General features: G+C 25.5%; 4 protein-coding genes across 5 annotated transcripts in view; 1 reads left to right on the top strand and 3 right to left on the bottom strand.

The window, feature by feature from the left end:
* The window catches only part of LOC129606219 (KN motif and ankyrin repeat domain-containing protein 1), a 43138-nt gene extending 37784 nt beyond the window's left edge, over positions 1 to 5354 (bottom strand). The window contains exon 1 of the mRNA XM_055516394.1: positions 4766 to 5354. Within this exon, the coding sequence (XP_055372369.1) occupies positions 4766 to 4857 (92 nt within the window). The 5' untranslated portion in view covers positions 4858 to 5354. The remainder of the gene's footprint in view (positions 1 to 4765) is intronic.
* A 944-nt stretch (positions 5355 to 6298) lies between these two features.
* On the bottom strand, positions 6299 to 8398 carry LOC129606401 (DNA polymerase interacting tetratricopeptide repeat-containing, protein of 47 kDa). 2 transcript variants are annotated; one of them, XM_055516718.1, is made up of 6 exons: positions 8097 to 8398; positions 7739 to 8028; positions 6940 to 7413; positions 6716 to 6874; positions 6563 to 6656; positions 6299 to 6408 (listed from the first exon to the last, which is right to left on the bottom strand). In XM_055516718.1, the coding sequence occupies exons 1-6, from the start codon at positions 8253 to 8255 to the stop codon at positions 6322 to 6324; spliced, it is 1263 nt and encodes a 420-aa protein (XP_055372693.1). In that variant the 5' UTR covers positions 8256 to 8398; the 3' UTR covers positions 6299 to 6321. The 2 variants fall into 2 exon arrangements, with proteins under 2 accessions (XP_055372693.1, XP_055372695.1); XM_055516720.1 differs by lacking the exon at positions 6299 to 6408 and having other exon boundaries at positions 6501 to 6656.
* Positions 8399 to 8599: 201 nt separating this feature from the next.
* On the top strand, positions 8600 to 10433 carry LOC129606250 (sister chromatid cohesion protein DCC1). The gene is made up of 6 exons (XM_055516459.1): positions 8600 to 8765; positions 8858 to 8939; positions 9008 to 9591; positions 9683 to 9986; positions 10065 to 10228; positions 10281 to 10433. Exons 1-6 carry the CDS (start codon positions 8743 to 8745, stop codon positions 10381 to 10383), a joined length of 1260 nt encoding a protein of 419 aa, XP_055372434.1. The 5' UTR covers positions 8600 to 8742; the 3' UTR covers positions 10384 to 10433.
* A 20-nt stretch (positions 10434 to 10453) lies between these two features.
* LOC129606249 (ATP-dependent RNA helicase DDX24) lies at positions 10454 to 13218 on the bottom strand. The gene is made up of 6 exons (XM_055516458.1): positions 12859 to 13218; positions 11750 to 12767; positions 11567 to 11686; positions 11171 to 11487; positions 10976 to 11111; positions 10454 to 10914 (listed from the first exon to the last, which is right to left on the bottom strand). The coding sequence occupies exons 1-6, from the start codon at positions 13036 to 13038 to the stop codon at positions 10454 to 10456; spliced, it is 2232 nt and encodes a 743-aa protein (XP_055372433.1). The 5' UTR covers positions 13039 to 13218.
* Positions 13219 to 14646: the final 1428 nt, after the last annotated feature.

The following is a 14646-nucleotide window of genomic DNA, read 5'->3' as shown; positions in this document are numbered from 1 at the left end:
TTTTAAATATGAAATTGCAGATTTGTAATTTTTTTTCCTCCTTTATCTAAAGTTTTTTTTTCCCCTTTAGCATTTATGTATAAAATCATTTCTTCTTTTAAATATTTTTGCTTTATAGCTAAGTGTTACGGCGTAATAATATCTTTATTCAATTTTTTTTATGCTGTTTATAAGAAATATAATTTTTAATATAATTATGATAAAACGGCGCCATTAATTATTTAAGTTTTTTGAAATTTCAGGTGTAAAATGAGTAAAACTTGTTCAAACTAAAATGTTTTTCATTATTTGATCGTACATTTTTTGGCTTATAATGAAAATTTAAACAATCTAAGGTTTATACTATTAGAGTAAGTACCTTGAAACTATTAGAGTTACTAAGCCCTATCACTATGCTTATTAAAATTTGAAAAAAAAAATTCCAAAAATGAAAATAAATTTTTAGTAGATTAGAATTTTTGGTAGAATTTTAAATTTTTAGGAGATGATCGGACACTAAGTAACAATCAAGGGGGGCGGAATATGGTATTTCAACTATAAATACGTTTGGAAGGAGAGGGAAAGGTTAAATAAAACATCAAAAATTATGTTCTTTGAACAGAACCTTAATTTTGGTATAACTAGACTACTTTAGTATTGCCAGTAAATTTAAATTCAATTCAATTTCGAATTAATTCTATATTCTTTCATATATGAAAAATTTCTGGGTAAATATTTAGTTTTTAATGAAAAAAAAAAGATTTCAAAATTTTAAAAAGGAAATTAAACTATTTAAAAGATGTTTGTAACCTTAAATTTAATTGAAATCAAAAGATTTAAGCCGAAAATTGAATTTGTAATTTTGTAGCCAACAATATGATTTTTAAAATTTTAATTCAAGTAGTAGGTTTTGTGTTTTGTAAATTTGTAATTTGTGATTTACTTACATTTAGAGTCAATTACAAGGTTTTTTCAACTAATTTTCTTTTATATTGTTTTTATTTTTAATTAAATTTAATGCTTAAAACAAAAAGGAAATAGACACTTTTTGCGTAATTAACAACATTTTTAATAGTTATTTAAAATCAATTGAAGTTTTGCGGTATAAAAATTACATTATACAATTACGATATACTTTTATACTTTATGTATTACATACACATAAATTTATGTGTACATACCTATACATACGTTAATTAACATTAAGAATTATAAACGCGTAGGTACGCAATTTTTATCTAGTATTAGCAAAGAATTAACATCATAGTGTTAATAAAAAAAAAATTTAATTACGTTCTTTAATTCCATAATAAAGTATTAATCTCTAAAATAATTGATTAAAATTAAGTATTTTTGTGTGTAGCTATAGAAAACCATAAAAAAAACAAATAAAAAAATTCATTTTGGTCTCTTTCAAAATTAAGTACTCGAATATTTGAAATCAATTTTATTTTAGCCCCAAACATACAAAAAATAAAATATTAAAATTTTATTGAACAAGCGTTTTTCGAGACCTACTTTTGTTATATTATTTAAGTAGAGTTTTTGGAGTCCGAGAGTTTTCAAGACCTTTGCAACGATATGCACCGGCGTATTAACTTAATTTTTTAAAATTGTTTTTTCAGGACCCTATTCCACCAATCACTTTACTTTCACTTTTGCTTTTACTTTTTAACTTTTTAAAAATTTACTTTTTTTTTATTAATATAGTATAGTTCACTAGTGTTTGTAAAAACCGATTGGTGCAATTAGGGCCCGTGATCTGGAATCCTAGAAGACCGATGTTAAATAAGTTTTTAGAAATGTCGGTGGCCCTTTTAACAATGTGCGTTTGATAATATTTGATGAATTTAAAGATACTACTAGCGGAAAATTGCACTGGAGGTAACAGCTCCATTGGGCGGACTAATCTATCACATTTTCAATACGGATCTGCATGCGTCCCTGCCATATTTCAAGTCCCAACACTTAAACTTAAAGTTTAGATTTGGTGAGAAAATATTCGATAAGAATTTGGTTCTAAAGAAGAATATATATATATATATATATATACGAGGTCGAAGAGTTTTTCTTTTTGGTATTACATGCGTCGTAACAAACTAAGTATATTTAACACCTACATAATTTAATACCCGGGTATATTCAATATAAAAAATATTAAAATTAAAAATAAATTATAGTGAAAAATAAATTTTAAATAAAAGACAACAAACTTTGTAAATAATTTGGTTTAGTTTGGTCTATACTTTAATTTATATAATATCAAAAGACCATGAATTTTTTTTGAAATTTTCAAAAAACACCATATTGTTTTTAAGAAAATTTAAAAAAATAAATTGCTAAGCTTTTGAATTATGGTTTAACTCGATCATAAATTCGTATATAAATGTATAAAATATGTAAATATATGTACATCAATCACAGACCGGCAACCTTATTTTGTCTCAGAGCCAATTATGACATTTTCTTTTAAAACATTCGAACTCTCTATATAAATATCTTTTTCTCTTGAAATTACTTTTTTTTAATTTTTTTTATTATTGTATGACAAAATTTTGTTATAAATTTTAAATATTATTTATATAACATTTAAATTTCGTCATTACCAGATTAATTTTATTGAAACAAAATCTGCTGATTACCTAACCTATTCTGTAATTAAAGATTACCAAACTCTTCGTTTTATAGATTAATCAATGCTCATGAAATTTTTCTTTTACTAAATTTTTGTATATTTTCAGTATATAAGCATGTACATAATTATGAATTTTTGTAGTTGCCTTGAAAATTATATATTAAAAAACCAAAAAAATAGCTCACAAACTAATTTATATTTTTCATTATCAATTACACATAAATTCTAAAATTAGTTAGCAATAGGTAATCTTAAATATTTTCAAAATGGTTTCTATGCACAAAATATTAGCAAATGCCTTTATATCTAATATTTTACTGATCTAACATTCTGTTTATGTAAATATGAAAACATTATTGGTATTTAAGTAGCTCATCCCAAAAAAAAAAAATACTAAATAAATAACGTTCAGGTAAAAGTCACAAATAAAAATCAAAATTAAATATGAATAAGTGCGAATCTTGGACCATTGATGATTAATTCTTATATAATTTTTAATCCATTAAAATTTTTAATGGATTAAAAATTATAAAAGAAAACATTAAATTTATTTATAAATAAGAATGACCAAAATTAATTATTAAGCACATTTATTTTTAAATTTTACAAAAGAAAAAAAATTAATATATTAAACGGTTATCATAAAGTTATTATTTTTAATTTAACAAAAAAACAAATAAAATTATTTTCAAGGATTATCGCTAATATTTTTTTTGTATTATAAATATGAGAAAAAAAAATCAACACCTTGAGAATAAGTAAAAAAATAATTAATAGATTAAAAACTAATAATTGCTTCGTATATTAATGGAAATAGTTACCACCCCATACAAATAGTTGGTAAATAAAAAAAATTGACAAAAACAAAATTTTTTTCATTATTAAAACGAAATACTTAGAAAACCATAAAGTAATAGAAAATTTATGCTTAAAAATACTTAATTATTTTTAAAATAAATATTTTTAATGGTTCACACCAAATCCTTATTAAATTCATTTTATCATTTTTAATATTACAAAACGCTTCTATTTATTCTCAATATTTTAAAGAGATCTATGAAATATACCGTATGTTTTATTATTACTCGTATTACGATAAACTTTAAGTTATTCTAAAAAAATATTCGATAACTTTTCTTTTCTATATCCTGGTTTTAAAATGCTGATTGCAATAAAAAGAGCACTTATAACAATTCTTTTGAAGATTTTTAATTATTATGTACTTCCATAATAAAATTTGGTAATGTGTAAAACCGGATTCCTGAAAGAATTCCAATATCACTTAATAAAAAAAGCTTAAATAAAAAAAAATTTCCTCATTAATAATCACTTGTATTGAGAGCTTCTTACAAAATTCGATTTATTGGTTCTATATCCACTGGTTAAGTTTATCTGTTAATAATTAATTTAGGTACTAAAATTTTGTGTAAGTAATTTTTTTAAAAGGGTCTCATAATATAATCGACGAAGCGATATTGCTATTGAATGATATAGGCGATTGATTTAATTTGAACAGATCAAAACTGTTCTTATGTAATTTCAAATATTAAAAATTACAATTAATCAAAATAGTTGGTTTACTCGACAGTAATTTCTTTCAAATTTATGCGAAATCACCTATGATAGCATCAAGAATTCATATTTGTAAAGATGGAATTTGCATCGCCAATCATGTTAAGCCTATAACTTAAATTACTTAATGTACTTTATTACTTAATTTATAGGTATTGCAAGAGGTTTTTTTGCCAAAGAAATGCAAATATTAAAACCTTTAATTTTTTAAGCTATTTTATATTAAATTATAAAAATTACAATTTGAAAAAAAAGAGACATAATAAAACGCTATGATAATAAAATTAAAGGCTCATCGCAAGCCTGTAACACGAAAACTTAAAAAAAATAAAGACACACAAATGAAGAAATTTTAAATATTCTTATAAGGAATTGACTAAAAACAATGATGACCATTTCGGTGACTTAATAATATAAAACAAAAATTAGAATAACAAACCAATTCAAATAATAAACCAATCTTTTGTCGTTCACCTAAAAAAAAACAAATTTCTTAAAAAGTTATTCTGAAATTTATCCAAAAATATTTTTTTTTTTTTAGCTATATAGGTAAATCTAAAATTTAGTAAGATATTTTACCTGGAATCTGAGTTTGATGAATAAATTCTTGGCTTTGTATATATTGTTTGCTTATATATAATAATATTATGTTCATAGAAACTGGCATACATACAAATATCACTTAATTCAAAAGTAAGATTTTACTCTGATTGTTTGATACTGCAATATGTGTAGGTATTTAAATATAATAAATAAGTATGTATGTATATTACTATTATTATATTGTGACAATAATTACGTGATTTATATACATACATATATGTATATAAAATCAACAAAATTAATGTTGCAAGTAAATCAGGTAAAACTAGCACACCTTCATACAAATTGTATGTGTGTATGCATATTGTTTAAAATTGAGACGAGATTATTTAATTTACACTATTGTGTTGTAGTTTTTTGTTTTACTCTTATTTTTAGGAATACAATATCAAAAGTAAACACAAGTATGATGACTTAAGAAAAATACTAGATTTAAGATATATATTTGTATAAGCATAATATGTAATGTAAACATACATACATATATGTATATATAAGTTTGCAATACTTAGTTAAAATATAAACTTAGATATTGGAATTGAAACTTTCCCTTGTTAAACTAGAAACTCTTCACTGTTATTTTATTACCGTATTTATTTTTATTTTTACTTTTTTTTTAAGTCATGTCACATTAGAAAGAAAAATATTTTTCTCTTGTAATTTTATTCATAAAAATTTTCTTAATACTATATTTTTTTTTTTCATATTAAAAATATTTTCTCATATTTTCCAAATTTATTATTTTTCTTTTATTTTAAGAAGGAACACGCGACACCAAACTATATATTCTCATTTATTTTATTTATTTATATTATTTGAAAATACAAGAATATCATTTTCAAAAGATAACACCGACCAGATGGTAAACCAACACACGCGCGCCATAAATTTTAATGAATTAAAAATTTATTTTTATTTTAAAATATATAATTCGAATCTCCGTTCAATATTACCATTCATTTCGAAACTCTAAAGAAAACTGATTAGCTTTTTGTAAAATTCAAAATATGACGATTGACGACGACCAAACAAACTTGTTCGATGTGTTTTAGTTTCTCCCAATCAAAATATTATTGTTTTGCTTATTTTTTAATTTCTAGATTTCGGAATATTGTGAATATGGTTAAATATAAAGACGAGGAAAATAAAATATGTAACTATAAAAAGCAAGAGCAATAAAAAATGTTTAGCTATAGATAAAAAGAAAAATTTACTTTGTAATAATGAGAATTACATATATTTTGATTTTAAACAACTTTAAAGATATTCAATAGAAATATTAGTTCTACAGAATTTAATTAAATTTTTATCAGTGTTCAAATATTTTTTGGAATAATTACATTGTATGTTGCATCTTGAGTTTTTAGTTGAATAAACTTTTAGATCGAGAATTTATGTTCATTGCAGATTGCATACAAATTTGTCAGCATACATTGCAAATACATACATATGTAATTTTATTATATTAAATGTACGCCTGTTTGTATGCACTCCAAAATAAAACGATCCTCGAATTATTTCAACATACTTCTCTAAAAAATTGCATATACTTGGGAGGCAAATTCTATGTTTATTTCATTTTGGGAAAAATAATGACATTTTGGCATGAAGTCAATCAACTGTAATAATATATACATTGTTTATTATGTATCTTTTTAAGTTTCCTAACAAAATATGTATATTTATTTTGTTTTACGAAAATTAGAAAATATAATAACAAAAATATAAAATAACTAAAATTTTTTAAGTTAAATAGCATTATGGTTAATATACCATAGGTCTCCTTTCTGCTTGAATAAATTCTTTTTCAACATCACTATTTCTAGGAACCACATAAAAGAGTAGAGATCCTCCACTAACATAAAAACTATAGAATAAATAATTATTATATACTATATAATATAGTAAAATAATTTAATTGTATACTTTTTTTCATTTACTATTTCTTTAATAGTTTTATTTAAGTTTACTGCGAACACTTTTCCGGCTTTTCGATTTTCATAGTATACAGACAAATTTCCAATTCTGTAATTATTACTTGTATCGCATGGTAACGGTAGCATATCTTCTAAACATTTTTCCATCCTATGTAGAAAAGGAATAAATGCATGTACAATAAATAAACCGAATATGTTTGAAATTAAACTTACACAATTTCTTCATTTAAAATTTGCTGAAAATCACTGAATAAAAATTCAGGATATGAAAATGCTGCTGGCCATGATAGTACACCATTTTTATCTACTTTACAAGGAAAATCCTCAAGTGGTAAAAATTTAGGTTTAAGCAATTCTTCTGTTATTAATTTATTATTCCCAATATCATCAAATTTTATTTTTCGCTTTTCTAAAGCATCTACGACTTTTTTAAATTCAATTTGTTTTTTATTTGCTAACAACTGCTGTTTTCTTTCGTTTCGTTCTTGTATCAATTTTTCTGTCTTACATTTTTTAAGGAGTTCTTTCGCCTTTTCATCTTCTGAGTTGTTTTCTATTATATCGTTACAGTATTTTAAACATTCCTCGTAGTTTTTAATAAAAAATGCGCACTGTGCAGCTCTCCATCGGGCTTTATCATAGTCTGGTTTTAATTTTAATGCTTGTAAAGCATCTAAATATGATGATCTTAAATAGTTAAATATAATAAATTTAATTAGTTAAAAAATGTTACGGTTGCAGTTTGGATCAGGAGCTTATAACGAATACAGGCCATTTCACATTATTTTTTTCAAAAATTTTCTTTACTAAATTAAACTAGAAAATAAAATTTCGGGATGATTTTTCCAATTCAGCATATTCGCTTTAAGCTTTTAATATATAAATAATTCTAGCTACCATTTCTAGTACTAAAATATTCGTAATACAAATCTTTTAGTTTTACTACAGATTAAGAACTAAGATTTTTTATTTTTATTATACTGTTCACATTGAAGAATAAGTGGATAAATACCTATAATTCTGCAAAAAGTAATTTGCTGCACTTCTATTATTGTAGAGAATAGCATTAGTTTCCGAATTTTCACTTCGAGCTTTTAACCCTTCTGTAAAAGCATATATTGCAGTCCTAAACTTTCTATGTTTTATGTAAAAATTTCCATCTTCTTTATAATTTAAAGCTAATTCATCTGCAGTATTTTCTTCAGGATCATATTTTAATTGTTGCATTCCTTCGAAAAGAGGGTGTACTTCGTCACCAGGTTTAGGAGCTTGTTTCATGAAGAAAGGATGTTTTTCCATTTCCTATTAGATATAAAAATTGAACATAAAGTTTATTTTTGTAACATATGCATTAAATATTTTATAATTACCTCTTGCCATTTATCTTCAGGCCATCCATCCGTATATTTTTTTCCTCCTAGACTATCAATAAAATCATCAAGCTCTTTATCCAATTTTGCAGCTAGCTTTAAACGTTCTTCATCAGAAATTTTTGTTACAGTAGTGTTCTTATCAACTGGTGAAGTCATTATTTTAATAATATTTTTTTTATTTTTATTATGTTATTTGTAAGTTAAATTTGTTTTTGTGAACAAGGAACTGAACAACATGTGATTGCTTGTTTTGCTGATGAATTAAGTAATTCTCCTGTTTTGGATGTAAACAAACGATTTACATTTGTTTGATTGTATGTGCCCTGAAGTTATAATGACAGTATAGTAATAAGTCTTTAAATTAAAATGTTAAAAGACATTGTTGAGACAAGACTCGAATTTTCAACAATAGCGGCAATTTTGACGTTAGCAATTTGGCGGGACTCAAATAATCAAATTAGCAAACTAACTATATAAATAAACATACATAGGTATGCACCTGTAGGTAGTTGAGTTTTTTTTTTGTAAATATTTTGATGTTGGTTCTTGATAGATAATACAAAAAACATTTTAGTTCTTGGTTTATCTTATATGTCGATGTAATATTTATAATCTCATTTTGAAACAACTATTCAAAGCAAGTATGGAATTTGAAGATGGAAATTTGTAAGTTAGCAATTCTATTTCAAATACCTACATACGTACAATTCAAAATTAATTTTATTAGCATTTGTAATAAATATGCATTTTGTCTATAGATATGTAAGAAATATTGAAGATGTTGAATCCATAATAGATCATGCAAAATTGGACAGGCGTAATTTAACTGAAGTAGCACAAGTATTTCCAAAATTTTAAATAAAAAATTTATTTGTCTTTCTAAATAAATTCAACATTTTTATTTAAAGGCAATATATTATCCTAAAGAAGAAGCGGGTTTAAATAATCTAAAATTACTTGAATTAGACAGTAATATCTTGAATGAAATTAAGCAAGGAAACTCACTATATTTTAAAGGCGGCTTAAATGAAAAAGTAGTTTTATGTACAGAGAATAAAACTTATGAAGTAAAAGAAGCTGAAATATCAAATAGTTTAATGTTATGTCCAAATTTAAAATTCGCACAAGCTACTAGTACTTCGCCCTTGAAAAGTCCAAAAAATCAAAATACTTCACATAACAGTAGCTTGAATGACAGTGCAGATGATGATATAATTTACCCAAGGCAGTTAGAACATTGTCACGTATTAAAAATTTTTCATGAGTACTTTGAATGTCGTGAAATTCAACCTCGATTTAGAAAATTAGGCGATCTCCTGCAATTAACTAGATATTCTGGTCCTGAAAATGAATATTGCATCGATAAAAAACTTAAATTCACTTTTGAACAACTTCTGAACACTATTCAATGTAGTAAAAACGAATTTTTAATCGGATTAAAAAAATATCGAGCCCTTGAGATTGATGGATATATGAGAGTTTTGGATTATGAGTAAGAAAAACTTGTTTTTAAAATATTTCATTATTGTGTTTCACCTACAAATTAAAAAAATTACCTTCCCATATAATTTAAAAATTTTCAGGTATGAATATAGAATTATTAATATAATGTTGGGTCTGATTAATGAAAACTCCTGGCAATTAAATGAAATAGATAGGGAAGTTTCTATAGAAGCATTACAAGGAATTGCCCCACATGATATTGTGGAGGGGCTTTTTGATTTATATACAACTTCAAGTGGAAATAATGATGGAAAATTTCAATATAATCAAGAAATGGTAGCAAAAATTATTGCAAAAAATATCTTACAACCAGGTTTAAAATTCAGAATTGATGAATTTATGAATACATGGCAAGAGGCGGTACCTGAAAATTTCAAAATTGAGGTAGTTTATATATTAATTTATCATATTATTTTATACTTAGAATTTGTCGTTTACATTTAATTTCATTTCGCGCAAAAGGAATCATATCTCCGTGGTCTTGGCATTATCGACAGAGATTCGGCTTTGCCATGTGTGAAATCATTATGCGAAGATAATTTATCAACAAATCTTCATGAGCGCTTGAAAACGTTGTTTAAAACAAAGCACCGGTGGACCCTTGACGAGTTGGAGCCATACATAGAGTTAGAATTTTTTTTTATGCCATTTTTACTTTTTATTATTTTAATTTTTTAGATATTTTTCAACACCAACTTTATCTGTGTCTTCAATATTAGCGAAATATGCGCGATCAGTTACTGTAAATGGTCAACGTTACTATGTAGCAAAACATTTGTAATATAAAATTTTTTATTTATAACTGAATAAAATATAGTACGCAATTCCGGACATATATATATATTGGAAAATTAAAAATTTTCACACACTTTTTTCTTTTTCTTTCGTTTAGATTCCTTTAAATCTTTTATTGAATCCTGTACAGCTTTAATAGCACTATTTTTGTCTGAATTGAAAGAAGTTTCATTCAATATGTTCAAATTAGAAAAATTCGATAGATTCGGATATTTGAAACTGAATCCTTTAGGAAATAGAGGTTTGCTTAGCAAAGAAATCAAAGCTCGTCTTTTGTTTGCTAATAGTTGTTTTTCTTTCGATTTCTGCATTGCAATTTCATTATCAGAATCTGATTCTTCAACATCACTGTCAATTATTATATCCATTTCTTCTGCAGTTTTTTTTAACCAACCTTCTTCACTTGAAATTATTTTATTTTTCAACTCCAATTTATCAACTTCACGAGCCAGGTTAACACGCTCTCTTACTCCTTTCATATGGCTTTCCGATACTGGAAACAAGGGCAAATCTTCATCTATAAAATATAATAATTATATATTTCTGAAGTTAACAAAATTAACGTTTTGTTTATTTACTTCTATCTAATGTCTTGCAGAGTTTTAAATAATTTTTAACTTCACTTGGTTCCATAATAATAATTGTTATTCCCAATTTATTTGCACGTGCTGTTCTACCTGATCTATGCACATAATTTTCACTGGTTCTTGGTACCTTACATAAAATTTTACAAAATCAACTATAATTTTTAACATTCAAAAAACAAAAAATACTTGGTAATGAATGACGTGTTGAATGTCAGGAATATCTAAACCTCTAGCAGCAACATCAGTAGCTATAAGGAGCCCATTCGCATTTATTTGAAATTTTTCCAGATTCTTTAATCTTTGTTTTTGAATCATATTAGCATGTAAGGGCAGAGCGCAGCAATTCAATATTGTAAATAATTTGGCCAATCTTTTTACACAGTCTATAGAATTACAAAAAACAATAGTTCTCCCTGGATGCCTTTGCAGGAAGTAATATAAATAATAATCCTTTTCATCAATTGGACATAGAATTCGACTTTCAGTTAGATTTTGAGCAGTTTCTAAAGAATTAAAAAGAAATTACCATTTATTAAAATATTATTTTTCAACGGAAAATTTAATTTTTTTGTTAAAACTTACGTTCACTTCTGGTTATATCTACAATTTTTGGTTGCGATATGCCAAGTTCTTCAACAAGTTTTTGTATTTTAAGACCTGGAGTATCCTTTACCAGTTTTAATTTTCTATTTTGATTTTTTTCTAAAATTAAAATTACTTTTTTTAATAACAGCAATTACAAAGTATTACGAGTGGTAAACTTACTACGTAAGTGATCTGGAATATCATGCACAAGAGTTAAAGTTGCAGAAAAAACAAAATTTTGACGAATATTTTTTTTATTTTCATCGGAATTCAAGCGCTTCAATAGCATTCTTAGTTCCTCAAAATGCCCCTTTTCAATCATTCTATCTGTTTCATCAATCACTAAAAAGCTTATGTTATCAATTTTATTTAAGTGAGGATTACCAAGCGATAGAAGCTCCCACATTCTACCAGGAGTCCCAACAATAATTTCTGGACAAGATTTTAATATTCTTTCCTGTTTAACCTGGGCTAAACCACCAAATATAGCAGCAACTTTAATTCCTGTATATTTAGCTACTGCCGTAATATGATCTTTAACTTGAACTGCTAATTCTCTTGTGGGTGTTAAAATAACAGCATATAAAGGTTTGTTTTTATTATCTTCTTTATCATTTTCATTTTCTTCAACTTCACTTTCCTCAGAGAAATCAGCAAACTCGACAGAATTGGTCTCTTCAGGTGGAGGGGTTTGATTATCTAATTCTTCTTCTTTAATATTTGTATTTGAAATCTTTTGTTGCTTTCGTATTCCAAAAGCAGAGTTGCGACTTTTAAGCTCAAGAATACCAACTAAAATTGGAATTCCAAATGCTAAAGTTTTCCCACTTCCTGTTTCTGCAGCTCCTAAAATATCCTTTTTACCCATTATAGCAGCTGGAAGAGTTAAAGATTGAATTTCTGTTGGTGATTTAAATCCCTTTTCAGCTAAAGCTTTTAAAATTGTTTCAGGAATACCAAAACCATTCCAATGTTGAAGGTCATCTATTGACATCGACGTAGGATAATCCGTTTTATCATTTTCATTTTCGACTTTATTTAAAAGTACGAACTGGCCCGGAATTGTTTTAGATCCCGCTCTATTAGCAATTTTTCGTTTCTTTTTTGGAATCAATTCTTTTTGTTCATTACTGTTATCGGATATACTCTTTCGCTTACCTTTTTTTTGCTTGCTTTGTTCTTTCCACGGAGATGATTTCTGAAAATAATAAATTTTGTATGTACATCTGTAATAGAAATTTCAAAGGAATTTGCCTACTTACATTTAGAAAAAAATATCAGAAACTCACCTTTTTGGCCTTAGCAATTAGCCCAGTGTCATAGTCCTCCATAACTTCTAGTCCAATTAGTCCTTCAAGACCGCATCCTTCCTCCGAAAAGACATTTCCTTTGATTTTGACTTTCTTCCAGGACTTATTTATTTTGCTTTCGCCATTTAACTTTTTGCTTTTGATCTTTTGCAGTTTCATGGCGGGTATGAAATTTAATATTTTATTGTTTTATGGATAGAATTGTTATAATTCGCAATTTTTGAAAAATTATTGAAAATAAACTAGTTATTTGCACTTATCGACTTCAGTACCATCCAGCAAAAAAAAAAATGCATGAGCTATGTATTTAGATAATTTTGAAGCACGTGTAAAACATATGTTCACGGTTTACAAAACAAAATAAATAAACTGTGTTTTTATGTTATTTTGTATTATAGAGTATCAATATAAATAATCGATACTCGAACAGAAATTTTTGTTACGAATCTATCTAAAAAATGTCAAAAATGATTTAAAGTATTGTTCAAGGGAGCAAAAAATATTTTTACTTTCTGAAAGTAGTATACACTAAGTGTCAAAGAATAATTCAATATTATTCTATTCTTAAACAGATGGCAGTAAAAGAAAAAAGAATTTTTATTCCACATAAACTCTATGAACCAATTCTTTATATTGTCCCAGAAAAACAAATTAATTGTCTTAGCTACAGGGACGCCATTGTTTTTAATGTTTTTAATAAAGTAAATATTAATTTTATTGTTTTAATAATAAAATCAATAATAGTGTGAATTTTTAAATATAATAATAATAATTAAAGTCATTTTCAATGTGACATCAATTTGCAATTTAAGAAATTACAAATTGATGAAAAAATTAACTGAAATATATTAACTAATTTTTATTTGTTTCGGCTTTCATTTCTAAAAACACAGTAGAAAAAAGTTAGATTTGTTGTTAAACATTTTCCATCTATTGATAAATATAGCATCTGTTAGAAGGATCTGTTATAATATATTTTCAATAACGCTATCTGTAAGAAAAAATCTGTGTTAATACTGTTTATCCACTCCTTCATTGGTTTCTATGTAAGATGCGTTCTTTTGCTTAGGTTCAAATTCTAGATAAGTTATTCGATATGGAAAAAAAATTAATAAATAATGAAAATCCAAATATGGTTTTTAACCAGAATTTAAACATTTAGTAATACTATTTTTGGTAGTGTATGAATGAAATGGTAGTAGTTATGAATTTGCAATAGAGTAAATTACATTCAATTAAATAAAAAATTGAAAATCAAAGCGGAAGATACGTTTAAAATTTTGTTCAAAATTTTTATTTCAATAAATATATTTATTACAATAATAAAAACTGAAGAATTATTATTTTAGATTTGTTAAACAGCGACATCTGTGGACGACCAGTTAAACAAATAATTAGGGTTTGCAACTTAAAAATATTATCAAGTACAAAAACCCTAAATGCTCTTTTGAATTTTATAAGAACACAATCAACACGAACCGAAGCAAATGAACGCAGCTAATATAGTGTGGTGAATGGTGTACTAAAGCATGAATAGGTTTAGTTTAGAGTAGGAGTAGTTACAATTGGAATGTAAACATTAACTTATTTGTGTTCTAATTATATATGTGCAGCTTCTAGTTCATGTGTTTTTCAGTACATATATAATTAATTTATTGTTACAACAAGTTTTTTTCATATAGCTCTTTTATTGTTGCAATGTCAAAATTTTGAAATAACTCCGAAAATATAAAATCCATCTGTTGTAAAATAGGAATACTATAATAA

Source organism: Condylostylus longicornis, unplaced genomic scaffold (assembly GCF_029603195.1).
Source record: "Condylostylus longicornis isolate FDR11 unplaced genomic scaffold, ASM2960319v2 ptg000018l, whole genome shotgun sequence".
Lineage (NCBI taxonomy): Eukaryota > Metazoa > Arthropoda > Insecta > Diptera > Dolichopodidae > Condylostylus > Condylostylus longicornis.
The sequence above is the reverse complement of the archived record's forward strand: the minus strand, read 5'-3'. Positions and strand labels throughout refer to the sequence as shown.